The 18,215-nt window shown below is 34.0% G+C and overlaps 1 protein-coding gene across 5 annotated transcripts in view; it reads left to right on the top strand.

The window, feature by feature from the left end:
• The window catches only part of ERBIN (erbb2 interacting protein), a 189,278-nt gene that overhangs the window by 127,531 nt on the left and 43,532 nt on the right, over window positions 1-18,215 (top strand). For all 5 annotated transcript variants that reach the window (XM_027863532.1, XM_027863529.1, XM_027863531.1 and 2 more), the window contains exons 12-16: window positions 1,284-1,356; window positions 6,880-7,009; window positions 7,447-7,562; window positions 8,961-9,030; window positions 15,584-15,683. In XM_027863532.1, coding sequence (XP_027719333.1) covers window positions 1,284-1,356; window positions 6,880-7,009; window positions 7,447-7,562; window positions 8,961-9,030; window positions 15,584-15,683 — 489 coding nt within the window. The remainder of the gene's footprint in view (window positions 1-1,283; window positions 1,357-6,879; window positions 7,010-7,446; window positions 7,563-8,960; window positions 9,031-15,583; window positions 15,684-18,215) is intronic.

Raw genomic sequence — 18,215 nt, 5'->3', positions numbered from 1 at the left:
GAATTCTGATGAAGTCTGGCAAAATTACTAGTTCTTCTTCAAAATGATCTTAAGAGCATCATTGAATTATTTAAAAGTGTTGTTGATTCTTAGAATATAAAATATATCCATATAAAAATCTAAATACAAGATGTATTTAAGATAGAATCTGATTTTATTATCTTTCATCTTTTTGTTACCTTGTTTTGAATTATGTTAGTACAAATTTCCATTGCTATTACATTCCAAAATTTAAAACATGGTGTACCAAATTAAATTGTGCTCCTTGATTCTAATGCCTCTTTCAGTGAAACCTATCTTCTCTACGCTTTCTTGAAATAAAATGTTTTTACTCTAATCAAAGCAAAGTATGTAATATAAGTAAATTGTTTTTGTATCCAAGTTATAGTAAATATAGTTTTCTGCTATAGAGAGTAATTTCTAAGGACTTTGGTATGAAGTTTAATTCCCTTTTATTTCATAGCTCATTTTTAAACCCTCAACTTAGCAAAGAATTATGGTAAGAGAACATAACCCAATGTAGTAACTTATAAATACGGCAGATGGAGAATTTATCTTGGTCACAATAGTTATTCTTATAATTGAATTAAATTTAATTTCTTGGACTGAATTATGTCAGTGAAATGGTCAAAATCTAAAGCATCATCAATTTCATCTTTCTTTTACAAAAGCAAAAAGAATTTAGGAATTTCTCATTTTGAATTTCATAATTTAAGTCTTTTCCTCTTTCCTGATAGTGTACAAGTATAGTTTTATTGAGAATTTTCTCCTAATCCAGTCTAATAAACATACTTATCTTTTCACTAAAAATCCATTTTTAAAATTTTCATTCTTATTATACATGGAGTTCAAAGTGAGAGTTTGAGAGTATCAATTTTAACTTTCTTTGGAGATGTCATTATTTACTGTTCTCAACAGCTGACCTTTTCCATTCTGTCCATGAAGTAGATTTCATTCATTCACAGATGGAAAACTTTATTATTTCCCATTTACTGCCTAATTCTTATCACTTATTGGTAAATAAAATGTTGATAACTTTTTTCACCCATGTTGTCTATGAATTGCTCTATTTTCTATAGAGATGTACCACAGATATTTTTATTTTAGTGTTGAATGTTAGAATTTAATGCTAGTAGAAGAATATTTTTAGTTCTAGCTGCCTGTTTTGACCAAATTAATAGAAATCCAATATAAAATAATTATTCATTTCTGGAAGTTGTTTTTATGCAAAGAAAGCACATTTAACTTTATTTTATATAGTATTCTCTGTCTTTTTTCAACAGGCTCATTAAAGAAATTAACAACACTTAAAATAGATGAAAACCAGTTAATGTATTTACCAGACTCAATAGGAGGGTAAGTTTTTCATGAAATACCAAGGTTAGAAAGAAGTTTAATTCATTCCAGCAGGCCCAATCAGCATTTGTTTTTATAAAGAATCATCAAAGGAGATTCCATACATATTAAAATGATTGATTGATTGATTGATTGATTGATAGGTGTGCTTCACCTTCTTGAATGCCATAGACTTTTCTTCTTATAGCACATTGGACAAAGACATTAGTTCTAATTCTCTGATGAAAATAAATTAGTATAAAAGAGCCAGTAGGTCTTTTTCCATTTCACGTCTGTTTATTTTGCTTACGTTTTCATTTGCAAATGACCTCAGGATGAGCTGGCTTAGCAGTATTCTTTAGCTCTTTTCAGGCTTATTTTCTTCCTAATTGCTTTTCCATGTTTCATGAGAAGTTTCCATGTTCATAGTCTTAACACCCTCATCTCACATATATTTTGCATATAAATAAATACTCAAAAGCAGTATTGCATTTGTTTGCCATGCTCTTACATTTAGAAAATAGATAGCTGACCCTGTTTTTTGAATTTCTGGGTTTTTTTTATTTTTTTATTTTTTTTATTTTTGTTTTTTTTTTTTTTAAACACTTTAAGCTTTCTTGTATTGGATGAAGTTTTTCATTTTCTAATCTGGACTTAAAATGATGATAGTCAATCTTAGCTTTCATGATATTCAACACTGAAATAATTTCCTGATACTTTGTGTAAAGTAGTGGAAGCAACACTTAAAAGGATGTAATCAAGAATAATAGTTTAACCTGACAGTCTATGCTGAAGGAGACACAAATTAAAAAGCCTTTAGAGATTGATTTTCAAGGCATTTTTAAGTGGAGGATTTCAAGAGAATGGAAAAGTTGACAGATGAAGTTGTCACTGGGAGAAAAAAGGTGATATCAGCAGTTGCTGACCCCATATTCTTGCATTCTCATCTCTAAAATCTTTGAGAATTGTATAGGCCTACTTTATGAATATACTTGATGAAAACATGAGAAGGGAACAGGTAGGATTTGGTAGGTGATTTTCTATAGCAAACCACATCATTCTGGGCATCTAACTGAATTAGTGGGAAAAGATATGATTCCACTATGTCTATTAGCTGTTGCACTGGTTCTTAAAGCATGTACATATACCCCTAGGAGCACCTAAGGAGCCTTTCAAGAGGGTTAAAGATGTCAAAACAAACTTCATAGTAATTCTAAGATGTTATCTGTCTATTAAAATATTCACTTCTTTTCCAACTCTATATCTGTGTCAGGCTGCATTTTCAACCAAAACAACAACAGATTGTCATTACAACAGATTGAATGCAGAGATTGGCAGAAATATGTAAAACAATGCCTCTGTTCTCACTATTTTTTAAAGTATATATAGTTATGTGTTTTGAAAATATATTAATAAAAAGTTATTTTATGTTTGCTAGTAATGGTTTTTTTTAGTTATTATTTTTAAATGAATTGAATATAAAGAATTCCTGAGATTAAAAAAAAGTTTGAGAGTTGTTGGTCTATTAATTGTTGAGACAGTTCATTGTAATGAATAGAGCATTTGACTTTGAAGTCAGTTAAGACCAGTTTGAATCTTGCCTCTGACACTTTATTAGCTATGTGATTCTGGGTAGTCACTTTTCTAAGCTTCAGTTTCCTCATCTGTAAAATAGGGTAGTAATACCACCTACCTTACAAAGTTGAGATAATCTATATAAAGTGCTTTGCAAAACTTAAAATGCTATATAAATCTTAATGACTGTTTAAAAAAGCATTTGATTCAGTATAGCAAAATGCAGCCTTTGAAGATTTTCCTTAAAAAAACACGACTCCATGCATATGTTAAAAATTATATGAGATTCTAATAAATTTGATGTTGGAGATCTCTGTTTAAGTATAAAAACATGAAAGAATATAAATTCCACAAGGATAGGGAGGGTTTCACTTTTGTCTTCCCCAGCCCTCCACACCTAAGACAATCATAGAATTTCCTGAATTGAGTTGAACTGTTCACCTTTTCCCATTAATTTAATATTGTAACATTAGCAAATTTCACATCTGTGGTTCATGACTAAACAAGTGACAGAAAGAATCACATAAAATAAAATGGACACTTTGATTATTATAAACAGTTTAAAAGCTTTTGCACAAATAAATTTAATGTAGTTAAAATTAGAAGGGAAAGAGGTAATTGAAGAAAAAAATCTTTACAGCAAGTTTCATATCTCTAGATCATCTATTCAGGATGTGTGAGGTACTGATTCAAATTCATAAGCCATTCCCAAATAGATAAAATAATCAAAGGCTTTGAACAGGCAGTTTTCAAAGAAAGAAATCCAAACTATCAACAACCTTATGCAAAAATGCTCTAAGTAAGTAATAGAGAAATGCAAATTCAAGGAGTTTTGATGTTCTACCATCAGACTGGCAAAGAAGACAAAAGACAAAAATGATGAAACATTGAATGGGCACAAGTCTTAAACAGTAATTTTGTAAAGCAGTTTAGCATACCCAGCTTATATTGCTTCTTAGGCCAATACTACAAAGAAATCAAACAAAGAGGAAAAAGATTTCTGTGTACAAAATACTTACAGCAGCTATTTTCACTGTAGCCAAAAGTTGAAGACCAAGATGGTGTCCTCTATTGAGAATGGCTGAAAAAACTTAGGCATGTCAATGTAATGGAATATTATTGTGCCATAAGAAATGACAACGTGAAATTTAAGAGGGAACAGTGAAGATCTCTGAACTGATCAGAGTTAAGTGAGCAGAAGTAGGAGATCACTTTATACAATGAGAACAGCATTATAGAGAAAAAGAACTTAGACTTGAACACTGATCAGTGCAGTGATAAACCATGAATTCAAATGAATGAGATGACATCGACATCACCTCCTGTCAAAGAGGTGACAAATTTAAAATGCAGAAAGAGACATGTTTCCGCACATGTCCACTGTGGGAATTTATTTTGTGGTAATATACATCTGTGTATTAAATACTTTATTTTTTTGTTTTGTTTTTCAATTTACTCAATGGGAAAAATTTAAAGTAAAAACAATTGCTTTCTACAAAATAATTTCATACAGTACAAATATCGTTAGTCACAGAATAGATAACATGACTTTTTGCAGTGTGTGTGTGGGAGGGATCAGCTGGATGGCACATTGGATAGACAGCCAGTCCTAGAGTCAGAAGGACTCAATTTCCTGAGTTCAAATCTGGCCTCAGACACTTAGTAGCTGTGTGACCCTGTGCAAGTCACCTAATGTTGCCTCAGTTTTCTTATCTGTAAAATGAGCTGGAGAAGGAAATGGTAAACCACTCCAATGTCTTTGCCAAGAAAACCCCAAACGGGGTCACAAAAAGTCAGACATGACTGAAATGACTGAACATTGTGTGTGTGTGTGTGTGTGTGTGTTTGTGTATAAAAATACTTCCGAAGAGTGAGGAGAATCAGGTTAAAGAGAAAGATGACATTGACATAGACATTGAACCCTGTTCTCTTAGCCATTATCCTCCAAAGCAGCTCTTTCCCATGTGGATTCCATAAGCATTCCTTTTCCATTCCGTTGCACCCTTAACCTTGAGTTCCTGAAGAGACTTAAGTGGGGTTGCTAATTAACAGGCACACTGGGTATGGATTTGTATGCTCTGATGCTCTTCTAAGCTATGCTGCCAATGTCATTTTTTCATGAGATAGCATATTCCAGCTCCTTATCTCAATTTGTGAGTAACTGGTGATTTGAGAATAGAATAATTGTTAGGATCTGGTCCTGTCCTGAAGTTACTAATGGGCATCCAGGTGATATAATCCTGTTAGAAACTAAATGAGAAATGAACAGGAGGAAGAAAGAACATCTCAGTTAAAACATTAGCTCCCCTCTCCCCCTGCCTTTTTTTTAATGATCTGTTATGTCATGAGATATGAGACCTCATATCTCTCACCTTGATACCTTGGGACTACCTTCTTTGGGGAAACTAGAAAGATCTAGGCTTGGTTCCTTCTTAGCAGCAGTATGTAGATATGAATGAAGAATCCTTTTTTCTATAGCAGGGAACTTCTTTGGACCCTAGACTGGTGGCATGCAAAATTAGCTGTGTAAAGATGAGTCCACAGCAGCCATTTGGCCCATCTCTCCACCACAAAGCTCTGTGGTCTCCAGCAGTGTTGTTAAACTCAGATAAAGTTGGGTCACATAGTGATTTAGAAAACCACAAATTAACATTATCCATATATTGTATTTTTACTTACTTTGCTGAACATTTCCCAGTTATATTTTCATCTGTTTCAGGCTACATGTGAATTTGATACCCCTGGTCTGTAGAGATACTTACTGTCTGGAGCCTATCCTAGAGCTCCTTTTCTCATCACTAGACATTTAGAGTCCTTGTCTGTGGGCCATCTAGCATTAAATGCAAAAAAAGATGTTTCCCAAGAGCTTCTCTTTCCCCATGCCTTGTGTTTATCTTGGAGTTCTATTGTTTGTTAAGTTTAGTTGGTACAACCATTAGAACTTTGAATTTGGAATTCTACAAGATTAAACTCCCTTTACTTTTTGACTTAGGTATCCCACTGCCCCAAGGAAATCAAATATAGAAAAGGGGTGTGTAAACACACACACACACACACACACACACACACACACACACACACACATATATACACACTTCATTGCAGCATTCTTTGTGATAGCAAAGCATTGGAAATAAAATGGATACCCTTCAGTGTGGGAATAACAAAAAAAAAAAACCATGGTGAATGAATAATAGAATATTACTATATTTTAAGAAATGACAAATATATTCAGAATGATACACAACAAAATGAGTAGAAACAAAAAAAATCCCAATATATACTACAATTAATGTAACTGTAACATTATTAAAAAGAAGTTTAACTCTGAGTAATTAAAAACCAACAAAGTCCTGGAGAAGAGATAATGTAATACTCCTCATTCACAGCACAAAGATGGAAAACTACCAGAAAACAATATTGTATATGCTGTCATACAAAGGTTTCTGTATCAGTCTTTTGCTTCATTGTTTTTCTTTGTCTCAAAGAGACTTCATTTTGTCAGTTATGTTTGGAAATGACTGTGATGTAAAGACAAAGCACCAATAGCAAGAGATGTACTTGGGAAACATTGAAGAAACTAGACAACAGGAGTAGTACATTCATACTATGGAAATAGAGATCTGTAAGGTATGAGGTAAATTCTGTATGGAGGTTTTGTGGAAAATCAGAAAAGAAATTGCACAGGGTAAGATGGAATGAAGAGGTTACAATCTGAATCTGTGGTGGACTGATAAAATTGCAGAGCCATTGAAGTATAAGAATTATCAAGATAAGTGGACGTGGGTAGTAAAGTCATTGAAGTTATTTCTCAATATTGGGCTGGCCTGCAGTTTGAAAATACAGGATTGACATAGGTTTGGTTAAGAACAAGATAAAGAATTAAAGGATTCTTATATGTATAAGAATATTAGAAGAGTTTGGATTATGCATACTTGAAAAATTAAACTTAAAATTTTCTCATTGTAGACTTGTATCAGTAGAAGAATTGGACTGTAGTTTCAATGAAATAGAAGCTTTGCCCTCCTCCATTGGGCAACTTTCTAACATAAGAACGTTTGCTGCAGCTCACAATTACTTACAGCAGTTACCACCAGAGGTACTACATTAGATTTATGTATTTAAATTAGATTTATGTATTTTAGAGCTTATTCACCTTTTTCTGATACTTTGTGTTTAATGTTTAACTACAAAAATGCAATTTTGGTCAGCGTGTAATTTTTATTTCACTATTTGTTTAGACAAATTACTTCTTTGGCTGCACATCCCAAAAGAATATTTTTATTAGTTTGTCTTCTCAACTAATTAACCATGAGTTATTTAGTAGAAAGATAAAAATGTTTTTCTTCATAAACAAAATAAATTTGAAAAGGAAACATTATGCTTTTTATGAAACTAGATAGTACTATTTTAATTTAAAAATCATTAAATTACCATTAATTAAAATATTATTGAATATAAAATATAAATCTTCTTTTCAAATATTCTAAATTCTTTATCTCTACCATTGAGAAACTCACCATTTTGCTATTTCAGATTGGCAGCTGGAAGCATGTTACTGTGCTTTTTCTCCATTCTAATAAACTTGAGACTCTTCCAGAAGAAATGGGTGATATGCAAAAATTAAAAGTCATTAATTTGAGTGACAACAGGTTTGTGGTTCTATATGCCTTGTGGTATAGATACTGAATAGAAATGTTTTACTATCCATTTTTTTGTTTTTAAACTTTATTAGAACATATGAAATGTAATCCTTGTACTTTCCTGAATTCTTTACTTGGCAGATTTGGTTTTCATATGAAAAAATTATCCTGGTTTATATGATATTAGTTATTTATCATATTGCAAGCAGTTTTACTTGCCACTGTTTCCTGGAACACGTTGTAGAAATTTCATCGTAGGAAGTTACTTTTGTGACATATTGTGGCAGAAAATGTCACATTGTTACTGTATTAAACAGTACTGCTTTTGAATGCAAGATATTTCTGAACATAAATGAGATTTGGCATTTCCCTGTATAGCAGTGACAACAGATTTACTAGATAGAATGATAGAGATTAGTGAAGGAATACAGTCTACCCCTAATAGTCATTATATTTCATTTCTATCCAACTTTAATCCAGATTTCCTGTGTAAGAACTAGAACTTTGAATTAATCTCATACTCACTAGATAAAAATATTTCAAAGAATGCGTAGGTGTTGACATTTTAGCTTAGGAGATTTTATTGAACCTTTCCATTTTCTCTGGTTTGTTATCAGCCTGGAAAATAGTCGTAATATAAAATACCTATTCACCTAAACAATGCGACGTTTGTACAGTTCTACGATATAAAGAAATGTAAATAATTTTAGGGAGTGCTCAACAGAAAGTATGGACGTCTCTAAGCAAAAAAGATTTGATTTTTAAAAAAAATCTTCCTTTGTATTTTTTATGTTACTCCACATAATATTTTGTTTGGTTTCATTCTAAATCAGCATTGACTAACTTTACATAACACCACCACAGCTTTTTTAGCTATACTTGAATTAGTTCAACTGGAAAAAAATAGTAGCTTTTTAAACCATAAAAAGACCCTCAGACATTAGATGCTATTTCGTCTATCCATAGTTATATTATAAGCTGGCTGTTCGTGGTTCATATGTCTGTTAAACATTCCAATGTAATTAGTGCCTTAAAACATTGGTGTAATGGAAAGATTCCTAACTTTGGAGTCAGAAGAAACCTGGGTTTTAATCATGTTCCTTACCCTTATTAGTGGTGTAACTCTTGTCAAATCATTTAATCTCATTGAGCCACTGTTCTGTTGTTTGTAAAATGAAGATAGTAATAACCTGTTGAGTTTATTTCACAAGGTTGTAAATCTGCTCAAATGAGAAAATATATGTAAAGTACTTTGCATAAAATAGTAGACAGATGTCAGCAGTTATTATAAGATTCTATGTTTGTTAAATGTTTCTGAAGCTTTTTATATATTGCAAGTGCGGCATTGTTGTGTATTAGAATATTGAAGAACATTTGTTCAATTTTCTTCTTCTTTTTCTTTGACAGGATGAAGAATTTGCCCTTTAGTTTTACAAAGCTACAGCAGCTGACTGCTATGTGGCTCTCAGATAACCAGGTAGGAAAACCAGTTTTGCTACTTCACTGGTATATTATTATCTTAATTGTTTTATGAAGAAGATATTTAAGAATAGTTTTGCCATAGCAGAAATTAAAGGGGTACAGGGCTTTGTGAAAGGCACATCATATTAGACTAACCTAAGTCTTTTCTTTAAGAATGATCTGATACATGGATTGTGAGGGAAACACTGGGTTAGATATAGGTCTTTACTGAGGTTCTAATTTTGATCTTCCTACCTCTCAAGAAATTGAGAACATGTGGTTTAAATTATTTTACCAGGGTAGGTGCAGAACTTTTAAGAAAACTGTTTTTCCTGCAAGAGAATTAAGGTGAGGGTTCTCTGTATTACACTTTTAGTCTGAACCTATATTGTTGAGCAGTCTGGCCTTCTGGAGGACAGGGGAGAGCAGGAGGGAATAAGCATTAAATGCCTGCTATGTGCCAGGCATTCTGCTAAATGCTTTACAAATAGTATCTCAAGTCACCATGCAGATATATGATAATCTTACTTGTGATGTCATATAACAGGCTTGGCATCTTTTTAAACTATCTACAGTAGACTAATACTAGGAAACCATTTTGGCCCTAAGATTTTGTGGTAATTGATATCCACATTGATTTTAAAATAGGCTGTTATCCTAAAATGAAGTCTCTTAGATAGAAAAAAGAATCCACAAATGTATACAAAACATTATTACCTTCCACAACTCTAGTTTTGGAGACAGAGTACTTGGACCTCTGAACTTGATGTTTTTTCAACCAAGACCAAACACAAATGGGTCCTTCCCACATGCCTTCTTCTCACAGTACTCTCAGGACAGTCTGTTGCTCAGTTGAAATATGATGGAGTGGAAAGAGCAGTGAATGTGGAGTTCGGAATACTTGGGTTTGTATCCCTGCTGTGCTGTTCCAATCCTATGTGACTTTGGGCAAGCCATTTAACTTCCCCAGGCCTCAGTTCCTCTTCTTGAAAATGTGGGACTAGAGTGGGACAAGATATTAGATCCATTTTGTTCTGAGGGACCCACTCCTCTGTCTACTTTTCCACTCTGACATAGAACTCCATTGAGCCATCTTTGCATCATCAAGTAGTAGCCCTGAAGTTATTTATTGGGGAGTGGTAGTAAAGACTGATGCACAAAATGTGAACCCTTTGGGAAGGGGATGATCCTAGTAATGTATTCTTAGCAGTCCTCTCTAGCTTTAGGAGTGTAAGAAGGAAGAGTTATGCTGATGAGTGACACCCTTATCTTTAAGAGACTTGAATCAGAGATACAGGTAACCACTTGTAGTTGGTAGGTGGGAAGGACATTTGACAAAGGTACTTATTATATGCAGTTCAGTTGGGAAGCTACAGAGACAAGAGAGGCTTAAGCTGTATATTGTCCTTAGAACATTATTGTAGGCTATACTCAGGTTTCATACAAGCCATGTTGCAAGAAGAAAGAGTTTGGAAGTGCAGATCAATATGCTATTATTCACCTTATTACATTTGAATAATAAAAGTTTTCAGAAGTGAACCATCTTCTTACAAAACTTATAAGTTAAGCTGGCAAAGTCTTTCTGGTGATAGCAAACTTAGGGCAATCATATCTTGAGATTTAGAGCCAGAAGAGAAACCTTAAATATCATTCAGTCCAAGATCCTCATTTTACAGATGAGGAAACTGAGGGTCAGAGCAGTGAAATTGACCTATGAAGGTCACAGAAATAATACGTGGCAGAGATCTTCATACTGAAGAAGATACATTAGTGATTGCCAATATCAGTGTTATTTTGAGAGACAAAATTAAGTTAGATTTTTGTCAGAATGTTGGGATACAGTATACTTTTATGGCAGCCAACTTTGGCAGAATTCAATGTCTTAAAGTTCCATTGTAGTTTTCCTATAGCTAAAAATACCTGTGCTCTTCTAGCTAGATTTTAATTTGTATAATTGCATATTTTCTTACTGTTCATTTCTTTAGAATGTCACTTTTGGTAAACTAAAGTTTGTTTGTTTTTTTTTAACTTGTGAAGCATCACATATTTTGACCAAATATAATCTTGGAAGTCAACTTTAAATTTAAATTTTTTTTTCACGTTTCTGATTCATTCTATGCCTTAGGTACATCAGTTAAATGTAGTATATTTAGATTTCCCAACTATAGAATGGAATTAATCTCCAGGGTGGTGATAATCATATGTATAATTTTAATATGATGATTCATTTCAGTTATCTGAATTAATGATAATATCAATATTTATATATTTGGGGTGGATTACAAGCATTAATTTTTTTCTTATAATTCACACTACTGTTATTCTCAGTTTACTTATCAACATGTGAGATACCAAAAAGCTAAACTACACATAGAATATTTCTCTTTGGTGAATGTTGATGCATTTCTTTCATTTTATTAGCATATTAATTTGATATTGCATAATTTCTAGAATATACACTTTCCCAGTCATGAAACTGGAAAGTAATTTTTTTATAGTTATTGTTCATGTTTTGTTGTTCAGTCATTTTCAGTAGTGTTCCCCTCTTTGTGACCCCATTTGGACTTTTCTTGGCAAATACACTGGAGTGGTTTGCCATTTCCTTCTCCAGCTCATTTTATGGATAAGGAAACTGAGGCAAACAGGGTTAAATGTCACCCTGGGTCACACAGCTGGTAAGTGTCTGAAGCTGGATTTGAATTCAAGAAGATGAGTCTTCCTGACTCCAGGCCTGGTACTCTATCCACTATGCTACCTAGCTGCTGCCCACATTATTCATATTATGTATCTATAAATTCTAACTTAATAATTTGGCTGTAAATGTATATTACAAGTATCCTATACTAAAGTTTTACTCAGATGCCTCACTAAGATAATGTGTGCTCAAGTGACGTGATGTATGTTAAGTTTTTTCTAATCTTTAAAGCTATATATAAATTTACTAATATATTACAGCTCTTGAAGACCTCTAACCTCAGAGTGTAAGCATCAGATACTAGCCTAGCAGTGAACTTGGTCCAAAAGCCAGCTTTTTGAAATGCTTATCATTAAAAGGTTAGCTACTAGGTTAAGAATTTTTTTAGCCACAGCAGCTCAATTATCTGTTTACTGTGGTCCATGGTACTGAAATTCATATTACATGCACATTCACTCTACAGCATTTTGTAATTTGTATTAATTCCTTCAATTTTGAAAATTTTTTTGAATTAATTCACCTACAATTGAAACTTTAGGATTAGAGTAAATACACAATTTTCTGAATAGTAGAAAAGAATATACTAGACGGTTTATTACCGCATAGTAAATAGTTCATGTTACTCTGTGTTCTCCACAATTAATACGTTTGAATATATACACATTGAAAAATGTTGAAAATATTACCTGCATATTCACTATTTTTAAAATTTGGTTTTATTGTGGTATGTATATAACAGAATTTTCTATTGCAGACAATTAGGGTAAAAGTCAGAGAAGATAGTGAAACATTTTCTTCCATTTTGTCACTCATTTGTTACCCTAGCTACCGCCTCTTTCCTTAATTTTAAGAAAATTGGGTTTTTTTTCATTTCTCCCTGAAGAGCAGCATTAGTTGTCAGCAGTCATGATTCTGAAGGCTCAGTTGAGCCATTAAAGAGAATCACTTAAGCAAAAGCAGAAAGGTCGTTGGCCTCGGTCACCTGCTGTGACAATGCCTCTTTAGGAGCAGCAGGTGGGATGTCAAAGGGAGAACTGAGAGAGGAGGAAGATGGTAATCATGTTCCTGGCAGCTCTCAACTCAGGGATCTCCCTAAGCTATGAAACATTCAGGAGTATTTTACATGTAAAAGCTGTGTTTTGTGGCCTCTTTCTTTCTTACCATTTTAGTAGCAAAATGTTTCCTTTAAAAAGGGGGAGAATGAATGTTTTCTAACTGTAGCATTTTTTGAATTATGTTATCAAGCATCAATATAAGTGTATTATGAATTTTAAGGAAATAGCATTGTTTTCTTTTTCTAATTCTTAAATGAAAATTAAGATTTGTTCTTTTTGGTTACTTTCCAGGTTAGAAGAAGGTTAATGATAAATAGGTTTAATTTTGGCCTGAAATACAGCCAAGATCTTACTTCTTTTGAGGACCCTAAAGTTTTATTATTAGAAGGCTTTAAAATTAGTGTCCAGGGCTACCAGTTGCTACTACTATTCAGGTTTGTTGATTAGATTGGGGAAGATAGGCAAAAAAAAAGAAGGCTGCTCTAAGTCAAGAATAACAAGTTTAAAGGGAAAGCTCTTATGCTTCCCTTTGGCCATGTTAAGTTTGGGTTATCATTAGGACATCAAGGAAGTATTCTTTAAGTAATTAGAGATGCAGATTTGGTACTTAGACAAATCTTGGCTGGAGAAAGAGACTTTGGAGTTGTAGAGATAGTAGTTGATAATAGTTGAAGCTGTGGAGCGAATGAGACTATCCAGGGAGAAATAAATATAAGGAAGGAAAAGAGGACCAAAAAGAAAACTTGACTTCAGAGATACCACTCTTTTGGTGGTTCTTTCTCTTTATCTTGTCCTTGAGCTCCTTTTCCAAGAAAGAAGCATATGTAGGAGGAAAAAGTAGTGAACCGTGTCAAATGCTGGTTGTAGAATGGTGAAGCATAAAGAGCACTAGATCTGAAGAGACTTTTGTTTGAAACCTAGCTTAGAAATTTACCGATCATTACCCTGGGAAGATTATTAAACTCCTCTGAGCCTTACTGTCATCTGTAAAATGGGGGTGATAATAATATACTACCTACCTCACAGAATTTTTATGTGGAAAGTCTTTTATAAATCTTTACAAGTTTTTATGTCTTTTTAAACATTTTGTTTGTATATTTATTTATAATTTTTAAATCTTTTATATATTTTTATTGTTTGTTTGTTTTGCTAGGCAATGGGGTTAAGTGACTTGCCCAGGGTCACACAGCTAGTAAGTGTTAGATGTCTGAGGTTGGATTTGAACTCAGGTCCTCCTGAATCCAGGGCCGGTGCTCTATCCACTGCGCCTCCTAGCTGCCCCAATATATTTTTAATTTTTTATAAACATGAACTTCTGTTAACTACTGAAAAACAAAAGCTCATTTTGAATTTGGTCATTAGTGGTTTTTGATGATCTATATGGAGCTGGTTCCATAGAATGGTGATGGAAGAATTGCAAGGAATTGAGGAGAAGAGAGATGGTAAAAAGTTAAGACTAAATGTTGAAAATTTTTCCTAGTATTTTGGAAAGGAAAGAGAAAGAAGGATGGTAGATGAATGAGTACAAAAGTCAGTGGAAGTTTTCTTTTTAAGGATTAGGCAGACCTGGGCTTCTTTGTAGAGGGTGTGTGGGTGCAAGGGAACAATGCTGAAGCAAGATCTTCAGGTAGGTAGAGGTGAATAAGTATCAAGGGTATAGGTTAGAGGGATTAGCCTTATCAAGCAGTAGGGGAAGTTCTTCCTCTGAAACAACAGAGGAAGAGAGAGTAGGTGATGGATCTGACAAATTCTGAAGATTGGAGGAGGAGAGTTAGAAGGGTTTACTTCAAATTTCTTAAGACTTGTCAGTCAAGTACGGAGCTCAGTCATCTTCTCTCATGGGTTGGGTGGGGAAGGATAGGTTCAAGCTTGGGAAGAAAGGTTTGCAATGGTTGGTATAGGGATTTATATGAATAAAGGCATCTTCTTATTGATCCATATTCAGATGAAGAGCAGCCTGATTTTATCTAGCAATGTTCAGTAGCCCTAAGTAGAAGTAGAGAAATCTCATGGAGGGAGTTGCCCAGGGATGCAGTTACCAGTGAAATGCCCACATCGCAGCCTGGGCATGGGGGATGAAGGGACACTATGGATCAGGGTAATAAGGACAGTGGTTTTTGACATCCTAGTGAGGAGAAAAAGCAGTTTTAGTGTTAATAAGAAAGTGAGTGAGGCAAAAAATAGAAAAGATTGAGTTTGGAGTGTAAATTTGGATCTTGGAAATGGTGTAATTTTCTGTTTGTTAATTGGTGAGATCATCTCCCACTCATTGTCATTGATAGGTCATAGAATTCATAGTTAAAGGGAATTGAGAGATTATTGACTATCTTCACTTTTGAGCATCAGTTTCCTTATCTACAAAATAAGGATAATGTACTATCTTTCCCACAGGCTTGTTTTGAATTACAGATGATACAATATATCTGAAAGTGCTTTGAACCATAAAGTTGCTATTATTTTTCTTACTATTAGATTTCCTCTATTAGACTACAAGCTATATGAGGGTAGGAATCATGTCTTTATCTAAACCTTTTATCTTCCCCAGGATTTAGTAATAATGTTATATGCTTAATATTTGCTAATGAATATTAGCTATAAATGTATTATTATTTCATTAAAGATGATATAATTATGTGAGCTTGCCTTTTCAGAAGACTAATTTAGATTTTAGCCAACAGATCTTTGTAGATATTGTTGTTTTTAAAAAGTTACTAAAAGGTAGCATATGTGGACGCCCTGGGAGAAATGGTTACTTGGAAAAATCCGAATAGGAACATTAATGGAAAATTAATATTTAATCCCCTGTTTTCTTTTTCTAGTCCAAACCCCTAATACCTCTTCAAAAAGAGACTGATCCAGAAACACAGAAAATGGTGCTTACAAACTACATGTTCCCTCAGCAGCCAAGGACTGAAGATGGTAGGAGTTTAATTTTTTTTTACCTGCTTGACCATTTAAAAGGAAGCTTATAAAGTTTTTTGTTGTTGTTGTTATTTAAGACCTAAGATCTTTTGAAGGGAATTTGGGGAGTTCATCAGAAATGCCTGGCTAAATAATGGGAAAGTAACTTTACAGAGACATTAATGAGTTCATTAACAGGTTATTAGTAACTTCTTTTACTCAATTTTTATTCCTTATTGTACACAATTAGAAAATTTCAAGAAATGGAAAACAAAATCCATTAGAGGATCCCTACTTGGACACAAATACCCATTCACTATAGTGGAATAAAGGGCTTTCCAGTGGTGTATACAGAACAAGAACACATTTCTTCGCTTTTTGCCATCTGTTTCTGTCTATCACCGTTGAAGCCACACAACAGTTTCAGGTTTAAAATACAAAGACACTAGAGAGGATTAAGTATGGATAAAATTCCTTTCTAAACAAAGGTATCTAAATAACAAAACTATTTTTCTATCCCTGTGGATATAAAAGTCTTGTTGATGTGATTGCAATAAATTCTCTTTCCTCTGTTTAGCATTTAAAGCCCTTCACATCCTGGCTCCTTCCCTTTGCCAGCTTCTTATAATTACTCCCTGCTGTCTACACAGGCCTCCTTGCTGTTACTCGCACACAGCAATCCATGTTTTGTCCCTGTGTGTTCTCCCATGCCTGAAATGTTCTCCCCCTCACCCCAACTCAGAAATCTCTGAAATCTTTAAAACTTTCCCACCTTTTCCAGGCTCTCTGTCTGGTTGTTGGGTCCTTTTACTCTAGGGTTACCTTCCATTAATTGTTTACAAATTTTTACAAATTCATTTATGTGTTGTCTCTCTCACTGAAAGTTGACAATTGTTAGATAGGTAAGTCCAGCCTTGAAGCCAGAAAGACCTATGTTCAGTTTCTGCCTTTGACACACATTGACTTCATCACTTTGGCAGGTCGCTTAACCTATCATGGCTCTAGATCAGAGGTATCAAACATGTGTGGTCTACAATACTCCTTAGTGCTGCAGCTCAACATAGATTAAAGTGTGATTGGGAAATGTTTAGCAAAATAAATAAAAATACCATAGAACATAGGTAATGTTAATATGTGATTTTCTAAGTCCATATGTGCCCCCAGGGATCCTTATGTACATTTAATGGCCTCTCTTTCTGTTTGAGTTGGACTCCCCCAACCCCTCTCTAGAGGAAGGACATCACCGACACGCCTTAATAGAAAGGGTTTCCTTACCTGACAGCTCCCTGTGCCAGTGAAGCCGTGGGTCTAGCATCTCTGTCTTGCTTGTTAGAGTGTGAGCTTCTTGAGGGCAAGGACTGTGTCTGCCTTTCTTTGGATCCCTCAGCACTTAGCACAGTACTTGGCTGATGCTTAATTGATCCTTATTGACTGACTGACTGACTGAGAAAGCATCCTGTAGATCAGTGCTTAATTTGGTCAGCCTTGACTTGAAGATGCCCATTTGTCTAGGTTGCACGTTACATATTTAGTCAGCTCTGATTTTTAGGAAGTTTTCTTAACTTTATTTGAAATCTCCATTCTTGTTAATTTGTCCCCTCTGGTGTTAGTTTTCCCTCTATTACTAAGCAGTAAAAATCCAATCCCTCTTATGTGTTATGACCCTTCAGATATCTTAAAACAGTCATCTCCCCCTCAAATTCTTTTTGGATTCTGAATCATCCAATTTATTCTCCATCTTTTCCAGATTTATGTAATTAGAAAATTTTATAAGCTTGCCATATGTATGTCATCCAAAGCATTAATGAAAATAATGAACAGAACTGAAGCCAAAGACAGAGAGCCCTGTAGAAATCCACATTGATCTTAGTAATTATCTTTCAGCTTGATAATTGAGTGAATACCAAATACAAATGACTTTCCTCTTGTCTCATTCTACCTTTCCATCTAATTTACCAGGATCTTGTGAGGAGTCAGGTATATTAAATTAATATTCCCCTATCTAGCCATCTCGTAACATCGAGAGTAATTAGGCATTACTCTTTCTTTTAAAAAAATTTTTTAAATATATATTTTAAAATTACAAACTTGACAGTCACCAACAGACACAAATATTTATGTACATCAAGAATGAAAAAAGTTTTGCATATCATGCTGTGGATCTATCCTCTGCAGCTTAATTATTTTTCCATGACTTTTTTTGCTTAGCAAGCCTATGTTTAGCAAGCTAGTTGAAATCACAGAATTTCACAACTGGAAATGCCTTCAGAATCCATCTAATATAACTTGTACCTGCACTAAAAAATGCCCTCTGCAACATAATCAGGAAGCTTATATTTTAGTCAGTCAACAATGTTTAAGTGTCTTACATATGTCAGTTCCTGGCACATATATCCCCTGGATGAAGTGTTACAAGTACAGAGAATGAAATGATTCTGTTAAGGGGTCCCCTGAACTTGTCTTTTTGAGCGCTATATTTTCCAGAAACACTGGATCCAGAGCATGCAGGAGGCCTTGAATATGTCATGGATGAAGCTCCCCCTGAGCTGA

The sequence above is a fragment of the Vombatus ursinus genome, unplaced genomic scaffold (genome assembly GCF_900497805.2).
Source record: "Vombatus ursinus unplaced genomic scaffold, bare-nosed wombat genome assembly UNPS02014772.1, whole genome shotgun sequence".
Classification (NCBI taxonomy): Eukaryota; Metazoa; Chordata; class Mammalia; order Diprotodontia; family Vombatidae; genus Vombatus; species Vombatus ursinus.
Note: the sequence above shows the minus strand (reverse complement) of the source record. Positions and strands in the feature narration are given on the sequence as shown.